General features: G+C 42.2%; 8 protein-coding genes across 8 annotated transcripts; 3 read left to right on the top strand and 5 right to left on the bottom strand.

The window, feature by feature from the left end:
• Nucleotides 1–2157: 2157 nt before the first annotated feature.
• On the top strand, nucleotides 2158–3765 carry TDEL0F00170 (MFS transporter; the record flags this gene model as incomplete). Its single annotated transcript, XM_003681991.1, has 1 exon — nucleotides 2158–3765. The coding sequence occupies one exon, from the start codon at nucleotides 2158–2160 to the stop codon at nucleotides 3763–3765; it is 1608 nt and encodes a 535-aa protein (XP_003682039.1).
• A 1263-nt stretch (nucleotides 3766–5028) lies between these two features.
• TDEL0F00160 (mannitol dehydrogenase family protein) lies at nucleotides 5029–6543 on the bottom strand (the record flags this gene model as incomplete). The annotated part of the gene is made up of 1 exon (XM_003681990.1): nucleotides 5029–6543. The coding sequence occupies one exon, from the start codon at nucleotides 6541–6543 to the stop codon at nucleotides 5029–5031; it is 1515 nt and encodes a 504-aa protein (XP_003682038.1).
• A 4134-nt stretch (nucleotides 6544–10677) lies between these two features.
• Nucleotides 10678–12360, bottom strand: TDEL0F00150 (alpha-keto acid decarboxylase family protein; the record flags this gene model as incomplete). The annotated part of the gene is made up of 1 exon (XM_003681989.1): nucleotides 10678–12360. One exon carries the CDS (start codon nucleotides 12358–12360, stop codon nucleotides 10678–10680), a length of 1683 nt encoding a protein of 560 aa, XP_003682037.1.
• Nucleotides 12361–12946: 586 nt separating this feature from the next.
• Nucleotides 12947–13906, bottom strand: TDEL0F00140 (L-lactate dehydrogenase; the record flags this gene model as incomplete). The annotated part of the gene is made up of 1 exon (XM_003681988.1): nucleotides 12947–13906. One exon carries the CDS (start codon nucleotides 13904–13906, stop codon nucleotides 12947–12949), a length of 960 nt encoding a protein of 319 aa, XP_003682036.1.
• Nucleotides 13907–14847: 941 nt separating this feature from the next.
• TDEL0F00130 (2-hydroxyacid dehydrogenase) lies at nucleotides 14848–15924 on the top strand (the record flags this gene model as incomplete). The annotated part of the gene is made up of 1 exon (XM_003681987.1): nucleotides 14848–15924. One exon carries the CDS (start codon nucleotides 14848–14850, stop codon nucleotides 15922–15924), a length of 1077 nt encoding a protein of 358 aa, XP_003682035.1.
• A 3597-nt stretch (nucleotides 15925–19521) lies between these two features.
• Nucleotides 19522–20421, bottom strand: TDEL0F00120 (urea carboxylase-associated family protein; the record flags this gene model as incomplete). Its single annotated transcript, XM_003681986.1, has 1 exon — nucleotides 19522–20421. One exon carries the CDS (start codon nucleotides 20419–20421, stop codon nucleotides 19522–19524), a length of 900 nt encoding a protein of 299 aa, XP_003682034.1.
• A 1921-nt stretch (nucleotides 20422–22342) lies between these two features.
• HSP31 (glutathione-independent methylglyoxalase) lies at nucleotides 22343–23047 on the top strand (the record flags this gene model as incomplete). The annotated part of the gene is made up of 1 exon (XM_003681985.1): nucleotides 22343–23047. One exon carries the CDS (start codon nucleotides 22343–22345, stop codon nucleotides 23045–23047), a length of 705 nt encoding a protein of 234 aa, XP_003682033.1.
• A 321-nt stretch (nucleotides 23048–23368) lies between these two features.
• Nucleotides 23369–23854, bottom strand: TDEL0F00100 (uncharacterized protein; the record flags this gene model as incomplete). The annotated part of the gene is made up of 1 exon (XM_003681984.1): nucleotides 23369–23854. One exon carries the CDS (start codon nucleotides 23852–23854, stop codon nucleotides 23369–23371), a length of 486 nt encoding a protein of 161 aa, XP_003682032.1.
• Nucleotides 23855–24414: the final 560 nt, after the last annotated feature.

The following is a 24414-nucleotide window of genomic DNA, read 5'->3' as shown; positions in this document are numbered from 1 at the left end:
CTGAATCACTAGAAAAAGACGTTAATCATTGGGTCATATCGGTGGCTTGGGGAACACTTTTTTACGCTGCAACTACCTTGGTTGGATCTGTTATAAGAGGCTGCGAGAAGTACTGGAGTGAGCATAGGCTGCTAAGACATCAGTTTTCTGAGGATGTCAAGGGTGCAGCTTTTGCAGTCGGTGCTCTAGTGGCATCAACCAACTACCTTTTCACCACATTAGGCAAAGAGAGGATGACGCCACTGGTGGTCTTGGGTGTGGTAATCGCATTACTGGGTGATAAGGCTTACGAGGAATTGAGCAAGTTCCAATCGACAGGCCCCAGCATTCATGCAAGCTTTAGGCGAGATGCACGTAACGAAACGGTTTCAGCGACTGAAGTAGCTATTCAACCGCAAACCAGGGTAAGCACCGATTCAACCACAAGGGACTAATAACGCAGCTAGGTTAACTTAGTTGCGAAAGTTTCAGGCTAATGGTGAGCCCATGAATTGATTCTCCCAGAGGAAGAGAAATGGAATATCTATCACTTGCCATCGAATGTGTAGCTTGTGAGCAATATGTTTGTATATAAAGACCGATAGAATCACATCAGTATAACTAGGACTTCATGCTTCGGAGTTGGTTAGAACGCGAATCAAAACACGCATCTACTACTATGTTACTACTGGCTACAGTATGCAACAGCCTTAGCAACAATAACACTTGGCGCCATAGTTTTTAACGCTTCAGATCGACCATTTCGATTTATATACAATCAAAGCAAACCTAGCTTCATCTGCCGTAAAAACACTGCAACTCCGAATGAACCTTGCCTACTATACCCTTTTGAGCTGAGAAGTCCCGGCAGACTATTGCAGCTGTTGACCAGATCTTTCCTCATTAGTTCCAGTCCTCCCCCAATCATTAAGGTATCCAATTACGACCATCGTAACAACGGTTATCAGAGCAATCTTGCTATTTCGAATGAAACCCTGGCAGGTCAGGTCAGTATCATGTCCGAAGCTAGGGCAACTTTCACGAACATTAAATACTTGTCTGACCATTTCATTAATATCTTGCGCTAACATCCCCAACCAAATCACTCTAATCCAATTTCCATTGCTTTTTCGATTCCATTCACGCTCGCTGTTTCTCAAGCATGACCATACACCTCCTAGGATGCCAGCTCTGATGGTGTTGAAGACAGGATCGGTATTCGCTAAAGCTGAGATTAGAAGGAGAAGGGCCAATAATAATGGCAACATGATAACGATAGTGTGCTAGGAAAAATATGGAAGCTATATATTTCAAGCCAAAACCCGTGTGGCTTTAAATTTCGTACAATTCTAGTTGGTGAGCCTTGAGTTATGATGCAAGCATTTAAACACTACGCAACATCTATCATTAAAGAAGTCACCCGCCATTACAATTAAATTTTAATAAGTGATGGTTAGAGCTAGTGGATTAGAGTTATCCAAGTCAATCGAAGGGACGTAAATTGAGACTATGATTTCGCACTCAGTGCTAAATTTAAATGTGATGGAAAAACTCCCACGGTACAAACGGACAAACAAAAGATCATCTTTCAAGGACTGCAGGAAAAGTAAATCCGATGCAAAAGCTGAAGGTAGTGGAAAGGATGATAGAGAAGGCGTGAAAAAGGTTAAAGACTGGTTTGTGAACTAGAAAGTTGAAGAATATAAATTCATGATACATGAGAATGTACAATCATATCCTTTGAACCTTAAGATAACTATGTCGAGAGCATCGAAAAATGAAAGTATACTAGAATATAGAATAATTATTCAACTGTTTAGTTCATAGTTATGCAATATGTTTACCAATGAGGAGAGGCCCCCTTGACTCTTGCCCCAACTGTTTACTAATCAACTGCAGTATCTGTTCATATGGCGGAACTGGCCACGCGCTGCGCTTCTATTGTTAATCTAAATGACGCATAATACTTAGAGGCGAGGCGAGACACAATATGCACAGTACAGAGGACGTCCCTTAAGACTTCTTTCAACCTCGAAACAGAATAGTTGCTCTAAGAGCTCTATATCGATCGACATGGCATGAAGAAGTTCTTTATAAGAAGAAGGTGAATTGAATAGCACTAAAGTGTACTGAGAACACTGTCAGCTTAGACATTGTTCAAGATTATCAGGCTAAAAAATGTCAGCAGAAATAAATGTGCGAAGTAATGATAAGAAGAACTCCAAGGTGCCCTTGGTGATTGAGAGCGACGTTATCTACCCGACCAGTTCATCTGGAAGTGACATGTATGATGGGTCCGGTTTTGAACAGGCATATCTAGAAAAATCAAAGATTATATCTAGGGCAATTGATGAAATTGGATTCGGAAAATATCAGATCGGACTGTTTATAGTGGCAGGGTTTGGATGGTTTGCAGACAACGCCTGGCCGGTTGCGACTAGTTTGATCCTGCCACGACTACTAGAAGTCGATGGAGTTCATCCGCCAAGCGAAGGCAGGACTCCGTTTATTCCCTTGGCACAAAATTTGGGATTGTTAGCAGGAGCTTTGTTTTGGTCTCTATCATCGGATGTCACTGGGAGAAAATGGGCCTTTAATATTACGTTCTTATGGACAGCGGTCTGGGCTATTGTGGCGGGGTCATCGCCTAATTTTGCAGCGTTGGGTGTATTCGCAGCACTTTGGAGTTTTGGAGTAGGGGGGAATCTTCCTGTTGATTCAGCTATTTTCATTGAAAACATACCTTCCAAATACAATTATTTGTTAACGGTATTGAGTATATTTTGGGCATTTGGTCAAATCGTTACAAACTTACTTTCTTGGGCTTTAATTACAAATTATTCTTGCGAAACCGAAATTGTTCGCAAGAGCTGTAACTGGGGTTGGAGGTATTTTTTATTTGCAATGGGAGGTCTAACCTTTTTACTATTTGGGATTCGGTTGGCATTCAGGGTCCTTGAGTCTCCTAGATTCCATATGTCAAGAGGTGATGATGAGGCTGCAATTATCACATTACATCAAATTGCAAAAATCAACGGTAAAGAGACCAGCATCACGCTTGATGATTTGAAAGAGATAGATGCACGGTATCCGAGACCAGACAATGTTGAAGTCAAAGAAGATGGGTTACTTTCTGGAAGGCAGATTATCAAAAATAAACTGGCGAAATACAAGTTAGAGCACATCAAGCAGGTGTTCGGTTCTAGAAAACAGGCGTATTCTTCTTCGTTGGTAATATTTGTTTGGGCGATAATTGGTCTTGCGTTCCCACTTTATAATGCTTTTTTGCCAACTTACCTTTCGGAAAGAGGAAATGCGAATGCTTCATTGAGTGTTGCCTTGACCTATAGAAACAGCTTGATTATAGCAGTGATGGGTATACCTGGAGCTATTATTGGCGGTATTTGCGTTGAATCGAAATTGGGGAGAAAAGGTAGTCTCTCTTTATCCATGATAATTACTGGGGTAATTTTGTTTGGTTCGACCACTGCAAAATCCAGTAATTCATATTTGGGATGGAATTGTGGATTCAATATTGTTTCAAATATAATGTATGGGGTATTATATGGGTATACTCCTGAAATATTCCCTACCAGAGTGAGAGGCACAGGTGTCGGTCTCGCTGCATCGGCAAATCGTGTTCTGGGGATATTTTCTCCAATCATTGGGATGTATGCCAATTTGGCCACTTCAGCTCCAATCTTTGTTAGTGGAGCCCTTTTCATTCTAGCCGGAGTAATATCTGCATTTTTTCCGTACGAATCGAGAGGTAGAGCGAGCTATTGATATAAAGGATATAAAGTTTAGGATTTTAGCTATTAATTGTTACTGTAGAGACTAAAGAGTGCATCGGACCAACGCATCCATTCTACGCACCATTCTCCTAAATTTATAAATCTTCATCTGATGACCAGCTGCCTACTTAATATTCTGTGGGAGTTATGAATAATCGTAAATTAGCTACGCAGAGAAATTTTATCACCTCTTAGAAAGATTCAAATTGAAGTGGGGGAGCTTTGTATGCGGCAATTGTATGTGGTACGTTTGTGTTATCAGTTGTACAGCAACTCCAGATTAAAGTTACTTCTGAAGATGGCACAACGGCGAGGATAATACCGCTGACAGGGCAAGAATAATTTTTTATCTGCTATGATTAGGATATGCTTATGTTGTACTGAGGCACAATGAATAGATGGATAACCCCGAGTGGCTAACATTCGAACAGGCTCCTCTAATTTTGAAAAACAGCACTGCAAAGTTTTTATATTCTCACAAATGCTAAATGAAATGGCCGATAATCTGGTAATTAGGTTAACTATCTTGCTGGACAACTATATTGACAACCTTGAGCTTAGTCAAAGAAATCTCTGTTATTTTCTGGTCATTTTTGGCCCACTTTCATTAATATGTAATTTTCCGAACTAAACATTAATCAATTCGAAGACTTTCAAAAGATCCTGGGAATACACTAAAGTTATCATCAGTACAAGCTCTGAAAAAGTGTTTGTATTTATCTATGCCGCAACAGCATTTGAAAGCGATTTATTACCGAATGCCCGTATGAGCCGCCCTTGCTTTGCCGTTACGTTCACACAGGCTAAGTCGATATCGATCCTTCTTATCGATGTAGCGTACCGCACTGTTCATTTTATTCTTTGAAGTATTGAGATTCGTGTTGTTAACTATAAGTGGCCCATTCTTTTTAGCAGCAATGTGAAAGGTACATAAACTACAATAAGCACATTTAATAGGCACCTTTTGTCGTGGATTCCAAGATCACCTCTATACTGCACCTCTCTGAAGCAGATTTCAGAACCTTAAAAGATCATTTCTTAAAAGACTAAAACGAGGAAGCTGCTGCTTAAACAAACTTCACATAAAAGGGCTGACTCCGATTCAGGAAAACAACCGTGCGATCATATTTTTGAATTAGAATATTTATTGAAAATGCTAGTTTACAAACCTATGCCATCTAAATTTTTGTACCAAATAACCTATATCTGAATGTTCATCAAAGAACATCCAGATAAAATGTCAAGGCAAGAGAATTCAGTCTTGATAGTCTCTCAAATAGTGATTAATCGCCTCTAAAGGTCCCTTATCGGAAACATACTCTAGTGCTTCGGTCAACTTTTGCACAAATTCCTTGTTATCTCTCAGGTCTGCGTCAAAAAGGGTTTTGATGTTCAACAAAGGCTGAGGGTTGCGGCCACCTTCTCTTGCTGCCTGGATCAAGGTCGATGCCATGACGTCTTGGATCTCAAACTCTTTTCCAACCATATCGTAACCCGTCAAGTATCTGAACCAACCTGCAACACCCAGAGTTAAAAGCTCATATTTTCCATCGGCTTTAGCTAGTTGTTCAGTAATTGAGGGCAGAACATACTTGGGCATCTTACCAGAACCCATTAAACAGATACGTGAGACTTGATCTTTGATAGCCGGATTCGAGAATCTTTCCAGAACAGTGTGAGAGTACTCGCCAAAGTCTATACCTTTGATCTTTGGTAACAAAGGTATCACTTCCTCGTGATTCATGGTTCGAATGTATTTATTGATGAGTGGATCTGTAATTGCCTCATGAATATACTGATACCCCGCCAGAAAACCCAAATAACCCATTGCAGAATGCGTTCCATTCAGCAAGCGCAACTTCATCAATTCGTAAGGCCCCACATCGGCAACAACTTGGACCCCAACCTTTCCCCAGTCCGGTGCACCTTGCGAGAAGTTATCTTCGAGAACCCACTGAGAGAATGGCTCACAGACGACGGGGCAATTGTCCTTAATACCCAAGATCTTGGAGAGATAAATGCGGTCCTTCTCTGTCGTTTGCGGAGTCACACGATCGACCATAGAGTTAGGTGCAGCAATACATTTCTCTATCCAAGCTGCAAAATCGGAATCTTTCAATTTAGCGAAAGCAATAAGCATCGACTTCAAAGTGTTACCATTGTCCGGCATATTATCACAGGACATAATGGTGAATGGAGTAAGCCCTCTTTCATAACGAATTAACAAAGCCTCATATAAATAGCCATAGATGGTTTGTGGGCTGCTTGAGTTCTTCAGGTCGTTTTGAATCGCTGGGTCATCAGATTGCAAGGAAGCCGTTGCTTCACTGTGATAGTAACCACTTTCAGTAACTGTTAAAGACACAATTCTTGTGTCTTGGCTTGCCATTTTCTCGATCACCGCTCTAGGATTTTCAGGCGCGTACAGGTACGAAGTAATTGACCCGATAATCTGAGTAACCGATTCATCTATACCACGTTCCATCAGCGTGTACAAGCAATCCTGACTTTGTAGCGCATCACGCATACGAGCATCTGGTTTGATCAAACCAACTCCACAGATTGACCAGTCTTTGGCATCATGTTCCTGCAACAGCCGATGAATGTAAAGCGCCATATGAGATCTATGAAATCCACCCACACCTAAGTGGACAATCCCTTCTTTCAAAGCTTTTCTATCATACGTAGGAACTTCAACGTCTGGGACATGCCAGTTTTGAATACTTATATTGTTCAAACGAATGCCATCCTGTTCTTCAGAACCTGTCATACTGATTGTACTATTGTTATGTTATTTTAGCACTCAATCATTTTAACAACCGGAAAACAACCAACAGTGGTCGAGTTCTCCTAGCTCTTTTACAATGTCAGCCCGAAAACATCTTGCTCGAGCAGCCTAATTGACAGAGTATAGGAGTTCAGGCATGAAAAGAAAAAAATGAACAAAAAAATAAAAGAATGAATGTGGGGGCAAGAGATAACGAGGCGCCTAGGTGAATCCTCGAGGGACTTACAACGTATTAACGTACGAAGGGGCCAAGACCCATCATGGGTCCTGCCAAAGCATCTATACAGTTCATGAATACGAAAATAGCACTTATCTATAGCAAATTCAGAGTTTTTCGTAACCTCTCTTCAACGCGGGGGATCTTGCACGTTCAAAACTTCTTTTCTTTTAGCGAGAATTAGGCAAGACTTGTGCCAATGCAATTTTTTGGCTTGGCGCAAACAAGAAATCTCGCTTAAAGTTGCCATGGTGTTTTTAGCAATACTGAGTATAATCGAAAAAAGTTTCAATGATTTGCATATACCTATGAGTGAATTGGTTAGTTTGGATGCGATATGCCTGGGGGTCCAATAACTTCAGAGAGACACGATCAAATTGACCTCGTAAAAATATGACTCTTGGATTAAGAAAAGAAGACCTCAATCGATCTTCGAAAAGCTAAAGAGAAGAAAGAAAAGTGCTGTCGATGGTTCTCTGTATCTTTGCAGTCGAAGATCTTAGATTCATGTTGTCAAAGAAAAACAACCTTAAAGAAACCTATGATTATGAATATGCAGCCGGCAAGGGCAGCCAACTCAGTGGACGCTTTACGTAATTATGGTTACCGATATTGCCTTTAAGTAGCTCAAGCTTGACAAGGACAAAATGGTTCCATCATCCAGCGGGCCAGGGTAAGAAGGGATGCCCGACCTCGTTAAAGCTGTTGTCAATGAGCTCGTCAAGCCAGTATAATCGCTGAAGTTAAAAATTTTCGAAGAAAATTGTCATACATAGTCGTCTACCCAAACAAACACTGGCTATTGCCGGAGTTTTTTGCATCAAGCTGGAGACGTGTGCAAGATTATAAGTATGATCTGAGCCGAATCAAACCGGACCCTTCACAATTGGGTCCACATAGCTACGTTGTAAGTCCCTCTCGGATTTAGCCGGGCGGTATTGATTACTGTAGTTCAAGTGTTGGGGCCAATATTGGCCTCGACAGTTTCTGTTCGCTACACATAAAAATCGTTACAAATTCATAGAACCGACGGGATCACAGAATTCTGCTCCACCAATTAATTGAAGGTCAGCGAAGTAATGTAGAGATGCGCAATGAAGCTGCAATCCAGGAAGTATATCGTATTCACTTTTTGAAAGACAAATGCTGAAAGCAGTACTCATATTATTCCCACTACCATGCAATTGTCCGTTCGTGTGACAAATACGCAACTCATTGGTGCCATAAAGGCTGACAAGATAATGTTCCCACTCATCCTACTGTTAAATCTGCCAAAAGACTGAAGACCGTTCCGCAAGCGACTCAAAGTTTGAAGAGAACTCCACTGGCGAGAAGGGAATCACCTGAAATGATAAAACTGGCACACTTTTTCACTATTATTTCTAGCGTAGGTGTAGGTACCCAAACCGAGATTTCGGCTATCATGGTAAGATTAAAAATAGCTCTGGGGGCCACGACTGAAACAATATGTAGTGATTTCAACTGTGATAAAATCTCGAAGAAGTGAATGGTATTGATCGCCATCACACAGGGTGTTCAACAGATGAGAAAGCTGAGTCAATATTAGATGAATAATGCATAGCTAAAAAATGCCCTGCCCAAATTGTGGCCCCATCCCAGCTCATGAATTAGAAATTGTCAGATCACCAAAGATTTAGAGAAAACAAAGGGAAAACAATTCACTGCTTTCATTTGACTAATGCAGGAATTGTGTTTGATCTAGCATCTACTTTATACTCAGTATCCGCTTCGAGTTGGCGATTGGCCAAGACCGGACAAGAGACACTTCTACTCTAGCCCAATATAAATTTCGATTCTAAGGTGATCCTATCTCAGAATGTGAAGTCGGATGGTGCCAAAAAATAGGCGGTCAACAGATCTAACCCGTATTTACTTTTGTCAGGCCGTGATAATGCTTCTGCAGTATGGTATGTCTTAAGAGCGACTGTAATATGAAAACATTTTGGCGGTTCTTGCACCGCGAAAGCGGAATTATTGTGCGTATCCTTCGCGTAAGCCTCTGCAAAGCATTCCGGAAAAGTTGCTGGCTTGAGCTCTTGAGTTCGTCACCTTTTCTTGTGGAAACCGCTCTTCGTATGTGTCCCTGAGTTGAACAACGGCAAGTTTGGACGACCTTTGCCTTTTCTTACCAATAAATTTTATTAAAGAAAGCCTTTGATTTGTGCTTTCTTGAATTACACTACAGTTAACCAGCCTTCCTCCAATCATCATCGAATTAATAGACAATTCGAAAAATGCACTCAGGGTTTGAGCCGACTCCTACACAATTTACGTCCCACATCATTCCATTTCCGGTTAATACTTCCTCTTTGGTTCCGACATTTCTCATGGAGAATATATGCAGGTGCGATACTTTGTTGTCCTAGGTACTAATCCGGTCATAGATATCATAATAGGTGAAAAAAGCTTCGTCTCGCCTCGCGTTTAATTTCAACAAACGTAAAAATTTGACGTCGCCATGGGAAGGCCTGCAGGATCTGCAGGTAGAAGTTCTAAGACTTTACTAGTTTGAAAATGGGCGGCTAATATGCGAAAATGTTGGTCGGCTAGCTTCAACACTACGGCACGCTATTATGTTGAACAACGAGGTGCAAAGGATCTGATGTTGTTGCAAAAAAAAGTGGTCACTCTGAAATAAAAAGTATAAATATCTGGTGGTTGGTTTCTCACTGGAATGATCGAAAGACTGCATCCTCTATTTTTTCACTTTCCAATCTCCAAAGTCGTTGTATCAGGAAAAACATGAATTCCACAATGTATAATGTCACTTGTGGCAATAACGGCGGCGTTACACTAAATGCGGGTATGGACGATAGAGACATCTACAATTGCGGTAGGCTGGAAGGGGCTGCAAACGGTGCTGGCAATCTTACGGGACCTACTACATCCGAAAATGGAGCTGCAGTTTTTTCATTACACAAAGTGGTCCTCTGCTCACTTGTTTTGATTAGTCTAATATCAGGTGAAACACTTATATAAGTGATGTCAGTCAGGAGATATAATCATCCTGAGGACGATTTGGGAGCATTTTGAGCCTGTGGCGTTTGGGTGAGCAAGAATTCTGTTACATATGGCTAGTAGACTGGTACTGCGCGTCAGCAATTCCATTTCTGGCAGCGATATTCTTTAAAGAAGCGACAGCAATACGATAACTCGACAGTTACACATAGTCGATGTCGCTCGAACATTTGCTACGTCAGCGAAGGTTTTAAATTAGCGATCTGGGCCACTACACAATGGACTTTTATCAATTAAATCATCTTGACTATTATCGATGTGGATCTCGGAGGCCACGACTCAGACTGAACGCGTGTATCTGACTGCCATGACGATGATCAGGCTGGGTTATTCCACGCTGCGAACACCAGCATCGTAACGATCCAAAATTTTTCAAAAATCAACCAAACTTCGAATAAAAGAGTGCTCTAAGACTTGAGATCAGTTGTGTAGTAGTCGTATACTGGAAAGCAGTTCTCTTCCTTCACCCTAAACCACATCAAATGGCTTCCACAATGTCTCATTTGTATGTCTTTGATCTCGTCTCTTCCCATATCATATGTTAAGTCTGGTGAGCCATGTTCGAAATAAGCTTGACAATGGGACTGAAAATCAACTTAAGAGGCAGAAGAGGAAATAAGAAGCGCCAATACACAAAGGAAGGTGGAGCAAGTAATGTTCGGGCCATGATAGTTTTTGTTTCCTTCAAATAGGGTCCCCAGCAATGTTACTGAAATATTTTAATTGGTGGCTTAACAAGTTAAGAAAAAGGCTATAAACTTCGTTACAGGTATCTAATTAATCTACTGACGAGAATTTAGAAATGAAAAAAATGACGAAAACATGAGCAGAGAGCGTTTGAAATCATGTTCAGATTTTGATCAAGTGATTGGAGGTCTAGCGTTGGCCAGAGCGACATAGTGACCCCAAGAAATGAGCTCATTGGTACAGTCATCCCTATTGATCTGAATCTCAATCAAAGTAGGACCCCTAGTGTTACTTTTGGCCTTCTTAATGGCTTCCGCTAGCTCAGCGCCTGTTTTCACTTGAAAGCCTTTGCCATGCCCGTCGTTTGCGTTGAATGCCTCCATTAGGGCTGCATAGTTCCAGTTCTTGATGTTATTGTATGGTCCATCGTGAATTTCCACCTCGATAGTGTAGCCATAGTTATTGATCAAGAAAATCAGAATGGGCTGTTTCAAACGAATCATCTGGGCAACCTCCTGAACCGTCATTTGGAAGGAGCCATCTCCGACCATGGTGACAATCTCTCTGTCTGGCGCACCCACCGAGTACCCGAAGCAAGCTGGAACCGACCAGCCGATATGGCCCCACTGCATTTCGACCTCAAATTTGGCACCCTTGGGAAGATCCATTTGAACGCCGTTAAACCAAGAATCACCAGTTTCAGCAAACAATGTCGTCTTAGAGTTTATGATTCCCTGAATTTGACGTGCCATCTCTTGTCTGGTTATGGCAGCAGAAGGTTCTGCAGCCTTAATGGCTGGAGGTACCGGACGCAAACGCTGATATTCGACCACACTTTTGTCATTTTTAGAAACTTTTTTGGCTAAAGCATCTAAGAAGTCTGCAAGCTTGATGTGCCCGTAATAGTGGTCTGGAAATTTGACATTGTCAGAGTCAACCTCTATTCTGTGAGTAGCTGGTTGAAGGGAAGTCCAACCAGTTGTACTGTAATCAGTGAACACACATCCGGCGCATATGGTCAGATCGGACCACTGTAGGATGGCATCTGCCTTTTTGGTGCTGACATTGCCCCAGTAAACGCCGGCATATTGTGGATGGTCTTCGGGGAAGAGAGATTTTGCTGCCGGTAGGACTGCCACTGCGCAGCCCAACGCTTCAGCTAATCTCAAAAACGCCTTTTCTGCACCTGCTGACTTCAACTTTGGTCCTGCCAACAATGTTGGTTTCAAACGACTTCCAATAAGCTTGTTAGCGGCGTCTACAGCTGCGGTCAAGGTCTTTGGCTCACTGGGCGATTGATACAACACTCCCTCAATTGGACCTGGCAAAGCACACGACTGCGTGGACATGTTGGTGGGAACTTCAATGTAACAGGGTTTTTTCTTAGCTAGGCACTCCCTGATTGCAAAGTCAATCAGACTTGGTGCATCTTTTGCGTGCTTGATTTGCACAGCAGCACAGGTAATCTTTTTGGCCATTTCGAATTCGTAATCAAAGTTGTGAGTACCAATGGTGTGGTGAAGAAGATTGTGATCGATCGAATCGTTCGTGTTGGGAGAGCCTGCGATCAAGATCACAGGGAGGTTCTCACCGTAAGCACTACCGATACCATTGAAAGCGGAGAAAGCGCCAACGCTGAATGTGACAACAACTGCAGCCACACCTTTCGATCTGGCGTATCCCTCGGCGGCAAAGGAGCAGTTTAATTCATTGGAGCAATTCACCTCTTCCAGCTTAGGGTGTGCCTGTAATTTGTCTAAAAGTGCCAAATTATAGTCCCCGGGAACCACGAAATGATTTTCGATGCCCACTTCAGAAAGCCTTGTAGCGAGATAACTTCCAACTGTTGTTGTCATTTGTGATTGAAATTTAAGTATGAATGTCTGATTTATTGTCTTAGGAGTGTGGCTTCAATTCATGAACACTAGGCATTATTCGGGATATTGAGCTCTTTATATAGTAATTTTCTGAAGGCTGCTTTACCACTGCCCATTGATCAGTCATGGCGAAGACAAACTGCCCACTGATCCCATCCATCGATCGTGTTTGCCATAGCAATTCACTTCGAGAACAAGAGCGTCTGGGCTCACCCACGAAAGGGAATCAGACCAGAATTACGATGCCCACGCTCGGTTCCTAATGGTGCCACCTACTCTAACTGTCAGTATCTGCAGCAATAAGCTCCTCGTCATTGGCAACTGTAATACCGTTTTCAGGTAGCTGAATTTCTACTGTATTGGCATCCCACGCTGAAGTGGCAGGTTGCAAGGGGTGAGGTACGATGCAAAAATGTTCCTTGGCACTAAATACTCCGAGCAAATGCCAAGCCTTTTTTTTACCATGAAGGTGCATGTAGTTTGTTTTGGAAACGCTATTTTTAAAGACGGTATTCTTATTAACTAAAATTCTAGAACTATACGAGATTTGGGTATCGCATTATTTTCAGTCGTAGCCAACTTTCTTGCAAGCGGCCTTGATGCTTTCTGCTGACTTCTGAATCTCTTTGATTTCCTCATCTTGGAGGAGAAGTTTCGCGACATGATGTGCACCGTTGCGGCCTACTTTGGCGGGAACGCTAAGTGCGACATCTTTGATGCCATAATACTCACCAACAGTAGAAACAGTAAGCAAAGCGCCTTCGTCTTTCAAAATGGCGCTCACTATATAAGTGAGACCTTCGGCTATACCGTAAGCGGTGTAACCTTTGCGCTTGATGATGTTGCTGGCGGCATCACGCGTCTCCTCATAGATCTTGTGCAAAGCAGCCTTATCAAATTTCATGCCAGACTGCTCGCAGTAGTCCGCTAGTCTCATTCCTGCAATTGATGCCAGCGACCAAGCAGCAACCTCGCTATCGCCATGTTCACCAACGATAAAGGCGTCAACACTTCCGGATGAAACGTCGAAGTACCTTCCCAAGTTGTATCTTAACCGAACCGAATCTAGAAGAGTCCCTGATCCAATGACACGCTGTGGAGGGAATCCTGACAATTTGTAAGCGATTAGCGTCAACACGTCCACCGGGTTGGTGGCAAGCAACAAAATGGTGTTGGGCGCGTTCTTGGCAATTTGGGGGATTATGTCCTCCATTATCTTGGCGTTCTTAGAGACTAAATCCATTCTGCTTTGTCCAGGCTTTTGATTAGCACCACCGGTGACGATGACAATGGCGCAGTCGGCACAATCCTCGTAAGTTCCAACCCTGACTTGGATCTCAGAAGATAAGGGCGATGCGTGATTCAAGTCCATAAATTCTCCCACAGCTTTATCTTTATTAATATCAATCAGAATGATGTCGGCTGCCATACCACTGAGTAGCAGCGTGTATGCGGTTGTAGACCCGACGCTGCCAACTCCGACAACAGCAATCTTGACCGGTTTCAAATCCTTTCTAGTAGACATATTCTCTTTTCTTGCTTAATCTTAGCTACTGAAGTGAAGCTAAGTAAGAGTTATATCTCAAGACATCGCCTTTTTATACCCTTTCATACCTTTGACATCCTATTACTCTCTAGGCCTTGAGAGAAGAGAATAGGAGTAGCAGCGAATAGAGAAGGTAACTCTATTGTAAGCTAGCTCTTACCCTACGTCCATCGTACGTCTTTCTAGTGTTGACGTAGCAATGGCCTATCCCACCAGTTTCCATGGCAACCAACGTCTTCACCGCGGTTGGTAAAAAATCTTGGCATCTTTAATGTCAACCTGCAGGAAGCCTTCGAGAAAAATCCCATGTTTCCACCCCACGCTTTTGACCAATGAGTTTGCGCAATGCCCAAATCAGTTCAGACCTCGATGATGGCTCTCTACAACAATAATACAATGCAGGAAGTAAACGAGTCTGAACTCTCAATACTTCGTTAACGGTCAAATCATTCCTATTGCTACATGCGTTGCGAAAAAAGCTTTATTTTGACGTCTTGAGTGTCGGAAATCCGCCCTATGAAACCTCTTACGCTAAGCCGTTTTTCGGCCGCTTGCTGTAGGATCGTTTTTGATCAATGTCGCATGTTTGGTTCGTGCATCCATGGCTTCACTAGCATCCCACGAATCCGTCTCTTAGAGCAAACTTTAAAATATGACGCATTTTCTCAAACCGCCTGATTATTTCTGTCAAGCTGGCGAAGCTCTCGAGTGTGCAATAGCTCGATAGCTCAATTATAGCTAAGCGGTAAAAAAAATCCCACTTTTCGTGGGGAAGACCCGTTACCGTGGCAGCAGCGACGACTAATTTTTGGCTTGGCGCGGTGAGAAAAACTTGGCACATTTAGCGTTGATAGCGCTACAACTGCGTTAGGAACAGCAAAACTTCTTTTTGAGAACTGCGCAACATGGCACTCCATTGAATGATCAAATGCTCTCACTTGAAGTATAAAACCAGAAATATAAACCACAGCTTCTCAACTCGCCATCTCTTGCTTCATTGTAAATTTCAAGCAGCGACAGGCACACCAAAAAAACAACATTCAAAGCGACATACAATGAAATTGACAGTTTTCAGTTCTCAATCTTATGATAAGAATACCATTTTGGAGGCCAACAAACAGTATAACCACAATATTGTTTTTTTGAATGAGGCGCTGAGTAAGGATACCGCAGCTATGGCAAAAGGCTGCGATGCTGTGTGTGTTTTCGTCAATGATAATGTAGATTCCGAAACTATATCGACTCTCAAGGATCAGAATGTCAAATTGATTACTTTGCGTTGTGCTGGTTTTAATAATATCGACTTAGCAGCTGCGAAGAAGAACAACATTGCGGTAGCTCGAGTTCCAGCTTATTCGCCCTATGCTGTTGCTGAGTACACAGTGGGATTGTTGCTTGCCGTCAATAGGAAAATCAACCGTGCTTGGATGAGAGTGAGATTGGACAACTTTAGTCTCGAGGGCCTATTAGGAAGAGATCTTCATGGCAAAGTAGTTGGAATTGTTGGCACCGGCCGCATTGGCTCCCTTGTCGCCAAAGCCTTCAAGCAAGGTTTTGGTTGTAAAGTCGTAGCTTCAGACGTTAAAAAGAATCCTGAAGTTGAAAAGATGGGGATTCCCTACCTAAAATTTGAAGATCTTTTGAAGGAGTCGGATATCGTGTGCTTACATTGCCCTATGACCGAGGAAACACATCACATCACCAACAAGAAGACTATCAAGCTGTTCAAAAAGGGCGCCATCCTTGTCAACACTAGTAGAGGAGGCCTGACCGATCCTGAAGCCTTAGTGGAGGCCATTGAAAATGAGTACCTCGGGGCTTTGGCGATGGATGTTTATGAGGATGAGAAGGACCTATTCTTCAGGAATCTCTCAAACTATATTGTTAAAGACGCCTTGTTCCAGAGATTGACCGCTTTCCCCAATGTTCTCTGTACTGGGCATCAGGCTTTTTTCACTTCGGAAGCTCTCAATGCTATTGCCAACACAACGTTGTAGAATGTTGCAGACTTTGAGAAAGGAAAAGTTGACGAAAAGTGCTCGCTTGCTTAAGTTCGGATACCCGTGGGATAAAAGCTTGGTTTTTTGTTCAATTAGTTAGGGTTACGCCACTTCTTTCGACTGTATACCAAATAGATTTTTATATTTCAACATTTCAAAGATGCATTGAATTGACCCAAGGGCCCTCAATTCTTTTTGGAGGAACCAAAAAGTGGAACTCAAGCAATCATCTAAGTTTTTATGCGGTGATTGTATCCGGTAAGTGCGCTGCTCCTAAAGCACTTTGTTTTGTCAAGAAGCTCTTGAAATTGGAACTGGGGCTTTGTGTTGGATTTAGTGATGGGCGCATTTGAAAGATGCTGCTACTAACTTTCGTTGTTCCGAGTAGGAGATCGATATAGCGAAAGAATATTCGAAAACAAATTCGGTTGCTTGAAGATTTAGTAGTTGTTACTCTGGGTTGAACAACCAAACTTAACTCCAGGTAAAACATTCTCTGGCTGACAACTATTGCGCAATCAATACTACCGTCGCGCGCACACACGTAAGCAGTTTTGACTATGTCTGGAAGGATTTGATAATTGAGCCTATACTTTCAACGATCTTTGGACATATCCTCCAGTGCACGGCTGAAGTCCAGGATATAATATCTCTTTGAGTAGGTCGAAGATATCAGGTCGATCTCACACTGGATGAAGACTGCAGATGATAGAAAGTAGATTGTAAAGATGATCAAAGAGTTTGTTTGATTCATGCTATGTGTTGAACTTCATGTTAAATTGTAATCGTATGCTTATAATCTATGAGCTTCTCTCACTCTTATTTCATTCTCCATCTTTGATTTTTATACTTTCAAGTGTTGTATATCTAGTTGATGCATACTTGCATGGACTTTCATCAAGCGAAGAACGAAAATCAAACAACTTTCTTTAGGGAATGGGTCAACGAAGAGGAAGGCTGCTGATAGGGCAGAATGATGTGTAATGCAGATGTGGCTAAGATATGCTCATCAGAACAGGATGGGTCTGTGGAAGCGCGATGAATAGATGGCCAATTCCGAGTGGTCTTTACGTGAATAGGCTTCTGAAAGTTTGATGTCTTGAAGAACAGCAGTGCGAAGATTCAGTTTTCTCAAAATGCTAAGTGAGTATCCTTGAAGTCCGTTAATCAAGTCAGCTAGCATGCCGGACAGTTACAATGACAAGTTTGCTTTTAGTCATGGAGAGAGGAAGTAGCACTATCAATTGAGGAGAACTGTACGTCTAGTCAAGCACACGACCAACTTTGCGATATTCAGTTTACTCATGAAAGCACCGCCCAAGGCAGTTTCAGAGGTTTTTTGGCGCCCAGAGGAATCGAACGGCGGCTACAAAGTGTAACTGTATTAATCATGGGAGCCTGAAGCGATTGTATGCAGACTAACCGTAACAAAGCTCATAGAGCAGGAAGGGTGTTAAAGTGGAGGCTGGGGATATCCTGACAAAGAATTATGGCTTTCCGAGCTGTAAACTAATGGGTTTAGTTCTAAACCAATGGCTGAAATAAGAAGCAATATGGTATCCTACCATGAATAACCTTAATGGTAAAAGATAGAAATTTAGAGGATTCAATGGCACAACAAAATAGAGACCGAAATAGAAGGCATTGAGATTCCATGGCGGACAAGTAGAGTACTCCAGAAAGTCGACAAAAGCTTTAATTATGAAGGGCTATTCCACTAAGCTGGAAAGGCAAGATACTAGTATTGAAGGGACGGCGAAATCAGAGATGGAGAGCATGGAAAGAAAAGATGGGATCAACTGACACTAACGTTCATTTCATATTCGAAGAGGCTGTCACAAGCATTTGATGGGTTGGCATGCATTTCTATATACTAGCAAAATGGATGACACCAATGGTTGTCTGTTGAGAGTTCGCTGATGTGACAGTCTCGTGTTAAGCACGACAGTTACCGTGTAGTGTGACCCGTGAAAGCTAGCATTTCTACTGCTATGTGCTATATGTGCCATGGTCTTCGATAGCAAGCGAAGCTAATGCCATCCTATGACCTTCCCTTACCACGTTTTTGCGTATCAATGCTTCTCCCAACACGAGAAGTATTGAAGAAATTTTATTTATTGCTCTTTTCACGGAGACCCATTAGTCTACATGAAATTAAATCTATTCTGCTGAATGTTTTAACAAGGAACTATTTTCCATGCCATGCAGACACTGCGGCAACAATCACCCATATCACATTTTCAAACCCACCCTACTTGGAACAGACAGCGTCATGAAGGTTTTTTTTACTGAATCATGAGTAAAAAGAAAGCACACTGGATCTACGAAGGATGTTTTATACTATGAGCGATACGAGTTGCATTTGGTTCTAGTTCCTAGCTTCTTGTACTGCTCATCGTCTAGCACCACCCGTTGAATCGCAAGTACCTCGCAAGCAATTTGCCTGTACGTTATTGGGTCTTGTGGACAATGGCTCTGCCCGGATGATTTCAAGCAGCTGGGTAGCACCCTTCTCTTAAAGTGCCCGATGGTCAGGAATGAGAACCAATTGTTTGCAACTAAACGATTGATATCATCTACGTAAGCCAATGGTATTCGTTGAGTGGCAATCACTCAGCCAAGTCTTCTCCATGATCCATATTATTTAAAGTAATTCCCACAAAGGCCACTTCTATTAAAAGTAAGGAGAAACAGGGCAGATCAGGAGCTTTCCGCTTATTTGTGAAACGTTGATTTTTTCCTGCTGTATCTCATAATCACTATATCTGACAACCAGCTCTTAGAGGAAGCGAAAGGAGTTTTGAAGAAAGGGGGAAGATTGGCCTTACATCAGGAATGGAATAATGAACTTATCCTTTAGAATCTTCATGAAGTCATGAAGATTTTTGGGCTCTAGGGTACGAGAATTAGAGGCCAGAGGTATTCAAGCCCATGGTTCCCGAGTCATGTATTGCTGGCAAGATCAATTCAAGCTCTACAGTGATAAGAATATTGATTTTTCAGCTGAGCCATGGCATGGCGAAAGGCAGTCTTGCGTCTCTTTCATCTGAGAAAAAGGCTGAATATAGGAAGTACGTGATGGCCGATTTCTCAAAGATGAGAGAATCTGTCTGCCCCCCTCAAAATGAAGTGATACCTTCTGTAGCTTCTAAAGCTGAATAATAAATGACGATGCTCCTTCTTTGTTGCTATCTATGCTCATATAGTCTAGTGATCGCTCTCATGTTATCAGCTTGATTTGCTCGGTAAAACGGAGGTTTAAGATGACACAAAGATCAGATACGAAATTTGCCCAAACATGGCATTAAACATAGCTGAGAAGGTCATGTTGAAATCTATAGTTATATCAAGAAGTGAAATTCTTATTTTCATGTATTTGAGCTTTTGGAAAGCGGTTGCTCTTTAAAATTATAGGTGAAGAGAGGGAAGCTACAGCGATATAAACGTCTGCAACTTCTATTCTACTGGCTAGTTACCTCATCAGCGATCCTGAAATTCTTGCTAATGCAGTTTTGGAGGCATAACAATCACTCATCAATCAGAATCACCTACTGACATGTCTATGCTGTGGGATTTCCGGTACTAGCTTTACGCTTACTCTTGGCTTGAAGATATTTTCAATCCATGGTTCCCACGATATTTTGGAAATTGAGGCTCTTCCCAGCCCTGCAAAGCTGTTTCGGGATCTTCAAGTTGGTAAACCTCAATTTGAAGCCGTCTGCAAGTATCTATCATGCCCATTTGATCGACTTTGTCTTTGTCTTCACCCCAGTCCCAATTAGACAGATCGCCTCCAGGACAAGCGGAAAGAGCTACCAACAGATCCTGCTCGGCAAAACATTCAAAGAAGTCTGTCTTTTCAGAAGGACAGGCTTCCATGAAGTATTGATCGTACTCATTGAGTCCAGTAACTTGAAATACATTAAGTACATCATGAACATCGAATTCTGTGAGACCGTAGGGGAGCACAGCCCGGGTTAGATTCGAGTGACAGTGGAAATCATTGTCTTCGCCGCTGATTAGTTTGTCCACATAGGGATCGTATCTAGTTCCTAGAGTGTCGTGAACTCTGCCTCCCCATTCATCGTGTCTCCCACCCAAAGTATCGCCAATGATGGTGACCAAAGGCCTCAAATATGGCAAATTCGACCACAATCTGTCATAAGTTGAAACATGGGCACTGTGTAACTGTCTTGTACGGGCAGCCCAGAATCGTTCTCTTGGATTATGCCGATTCCAAATGTTCAGATCGCCGACCTGGGGACCCTCAGGTGTTGTCAGCCGAAATATGCTTTTAGCTGGAATTTCTACCGCTAGCGCACTTCTTGGTTGGATCAGGTAGGTCTTGACTAGGCGCTTCTTACTATTTGCGATCTTTTGATATAAGTCCTTGTCAGCATACAGCTTCGATCCAGGCTGGGGAAAATAAGCAGCTTTCGGTTTTCGCAATCCGTAGGTCTGCTTTTCAGGATTTTGAGATGATATGGCACTCATTTTTTGTGCTCTTTCAGTCAACAATAACTGGTGGTGATTAAGTGTAGATCCCCAGAACCTGAAATTGATCTAGTCCATCCATTCTCTATCCCTTTTGTATCTTGTATTATTGTCTGGTTTCAGACAGAAGTCGGGCCTTCTTATCATTTAATGCCGACGCGCGCTGATACGCGAAAGTCACCATGATAGTGAAGATACAGTCATGAGTAAAAGCTATGAAGTGGATGTCATCGTACTTGAGTTGACTCCTTAACATAATTTTGTTATCTGCCGACCGAGAGATGAAGCGTTAGCTACTCGTTCCAAGATGTGGTGCTTCGTACATAAGTTTTACACACTACCATGATCCGCGTTGCGTACTATGAAATCGAGATACGCCTCGGCGTTCATTTTACAGCCTGAGTTTTGATAGCATACAGGCGACTTAGTAAGTTAAGCAAGCGACTCGGCCAACAGCAGCCGCATCTATTGTTGTTAACAAACCTCGAGATTGCTCAAAGGAACGCAGGTTTTTCAGGCAGTTCATGTTACATTTTTAATCAAATAGAAATACATTAAGTAATGGCGTACCTTGGAGCAAACAGAGCGAAGTCCCAGGGATTCTAATGTCAAGCCTTGAAAGAAAGCGAGTGCTTGGGACTCTAAATGCGAAGATGAAAGTCGATGGCATCCCCCCCAGATTACAGAACGCTCAAGCCGCCTATGACGAAATTGATCAGGTTCGCTTTTTCGTGCCTCGAACATAATTCTGAAGTACCACCAAAAGATCTATAGTTCTCATTAGATGAATATACTTTACAGTTCCAGGAAATGCTTCACATGCGGCATTTCTCTTTGAAAGATCCGTGACGTTCTCCTTTGTTGTAGTGTATTCTCCAGGTATTTGCTCATCATTTCATCTTTGAATTTTCGCGCTCTACATTCACAACTTTATTGTTATCCCAGGGTTCATCTTTAACAATTGTCCAATCTACTTTTTAGATGAAGCGACAAACCTCTCGTTTCCCTCAGCATTGCTGTTAAAGGTGATGGACTCTTTGGATCTCAGGGATGGCCGGTATTTGAAAACACACATCATATTTTCTTCTATTTTCCCGGAATTCAAGTTATTTGGAGGGTTATATCCTTCCTTCGCACACTTCTTGCCAAAAAATGGCATTTGTGGGCCTCAGTGAGAAGCACACCAGTTTCTTCTATTTTATTGATTAGTTTTTTACCAAGGCAACGGAGATCTTTGGGTCGCGTTTGTCATTGTATGTGCAATAATTCTTTCGTGCGTTGGAATTGCATTATCTTCTTGATTGAAGGCACAGACAATGATTCTTAAGAGGGATAATCCATCGTCTAGGCCCTTCTTTGAATCAGGCAGGATGTGATTAGTTAGAGGCATTCCTCAACAAGAAAACTTCCATCCAGTATGGTGTTGGTTCTCTACAGCAATACCTCCCATGTCATGGTTAATATTTTGACGACTATATCGTTCCAGGAAGAAATCAAACTTCTTTATCCCTAAATTGAAGTTCTTTGCATTCGTTAGTGCTGTTAGTGCAACGAATTCCATTGAGCTAGCACCAGTGGACACTCGTGCTTTGTTCTTTTTGTCAGCATACTGTGTGCTCTTCCTTCCCCGGCTGTTCGTACCTCATAGTCGCCGAACCCTAATCTGGTGAGCGAAATTATCGTCGATACGCCATTTGGTCAATTAACTTGATGAAGCATTTTGTTCGCCTTCCTTCGCGACATTTCACATAAGGGAAATCACGTAAGTACGGCTGAATAAGGTTCTTCAGCAATAGTGCGCATTAACGAAATAGCAATAATACGTCAGTTCAGTAATTGGCAGTAATATATAAAATACCCAGATGCTTGCTGGGTGGTCAATTGAATCATCTAGTCTATAACTCAAATCGACATTGATAATATGACAAAGGTACTGATTGTTTTATCGAGCTACAACGAACCATTTTACCCAGACGGAGCAAAGACAGGTGTCTTTGCAATGGAAGCCTTGCATCCATACCAGGTCTTTGTCAAACAGGGGGCCGAAGTGGACTTTGTTTCGGAGACAGGCACTTTTGGTTGGGATGAACACTCATTGGCACCGGATTTCCTCAGTGGTAAGGAGAAGGAAATATTGGAAGATTCAAGTTCTGGGTTTGGGAAAGCTGTAAAACAGGTAAAGAAGGCAAGTGAGGTCAATAGTAAAGACTACGATATTGTTTTTGCTGCCGGAGGCCACGGTGCTGCCTATGACCTTGGTCGTGATCCTGAAGTACATAGATTAGCTGCAGAGATTTATGCCCATGGCGGAGTCGTAGCCGCAGTTTGTCACGGACCAGTCATCTTTGATGGCTTGAAAAAGCTAGATGGTGAATTATTAATCAAAGACAGGAAATTGACTGGTTTTACAGATGAGGGAGAGGTAATAATGAAAGTTGATAAACTTATGGAGGAAAAAGGAATGAAAACGGTGAAGCAAATTGCCAAGATCAATGGCGGTTGTTATGTGCAGCCAAAAGATCCTTGGGAATCGTTTGTTGTCGTGGATGGGAAAATTGTGACAGGCGTAAACCCGGCATCTGCTGGTGAGACAGCAACTAAATCTTTAGCTGCTTTTGGACAGTGATCTCTTCCAGCCACATTCTCGTTCTTTGTAATTCTCTTTTGGAGGAGAAAGACTCCTCAGATCACGGTTGGCATGGGCACTCTTTATAAATAGCTGACCACGTACTCGAAATTTATATTCTATGGTTATTTTATCTGTCGTGAGAGAACTAATTTTGAGATTGTGTTCACCCACTATCACTTGGAGTCTTGTACTGACTGATAGAGGTTTAAGATTAATAATATTACATATTTTTGAATCTTAAGAGACCATTTTAGCTTTCAGGATGTAAAGGCGAAGTTTAATTATTCGCTAAGGAACAAATGTCGGTAACATCTAGGCCTAATTTGCCTCACGCCTCATTCCGATGTGAGAAATGCCATCTTCGTCGTAGGCATCGGTCACTTGAGTAAAACCAAAGCGTGCGTAGAAGGCTTGCAAACGGGTTTGCGCTCCCAGATAAATAGCCTTGTCTGGCCAGTGTTTTATGCAGGATGCCACCGTCTGCTCCATCAGACGTTGGCCCAGTTTTTCTCCACGAAATGCTTCGCTTACAATTACTCGACCGATGACAACTGGCCTTGTTCCGTCCGCACTTTTGAGTATTCTTGTGCACGCTACCAACTCGTTTTCATCCCAACCGAGAATGTGTCGATTCTCCCCGATTAAATCAAGGCCATCCACATCCAAGTACGGGCAGTTTTGTTCTACGATGAAAACCTCACAGCGCAGTTTGAGCAAAGCATATAGCTTTTTGACGTTTAGTTCTGAATGATGGAGGTCTTCCCAAATGACCGTAGAATGCTCCTCTTTCTTTTCTAATTCCATACTAACACGACTATTCCAAAAAAGCAATGGAATGGAGAAATGGCTTTATTGAAGATATGGTACCAGAATTAAAGCGACTACTTGACGATTAAGCAGAGAACTAAGATGAAAACCAGCTGAAGTTCCTTGATCGGGGTAATATATAGTACGGCACCAGCGCCAATATGAATATGCTGTGTTATCTCAAGCTACAAAAAACAAGATAACGTTTAGATGAGACTGAGATTAATGGCCTATTTGAAAAGAAGAAAACGATCATTGACTAAAGTTGGAAGAACCAAAAGGAGTCAATAGAAAAAGATCAAGTCTTACATTGAGTCGCAGCATGTGTAACTTGTGCGTTTATTTACAATCTATCCACCTTGGATAGGTCATAAGACCTTTAGGGATTTTACAGTGAAATGCGGAGACAACCAGCAAACACAAGTACTATGATCAATGTAATTCAATCTGGGGACACAAAAGGCCAGCTCCAAGTGCCTTTAAGTGCTCTGAAGGATTTGGCGATTCTGGATATACTGTCACAAAAGTGGTTAACTCGGTGTGCCTCATCGGCGGTG

This window comes from Torulaspora delbrueckii, chromosome 6 (genome assembly GCF_000243375.1).
Source record: "Torulaspora delbrueckii CBS 1146 chromosome 6, complete genome".
Taxonomy (NCBI): Eukaryota; Fungi; Ascomycota; class Saccharomycetes; order Saccharomycetales; family Saccharomycetaceae; genus Torulaspora; species Torulaspora delbrueckii.
Note: the sequence above shows the minus strand (reverse complement) of the source record. Positions and strands in the feature narration are given on the sequence as shown.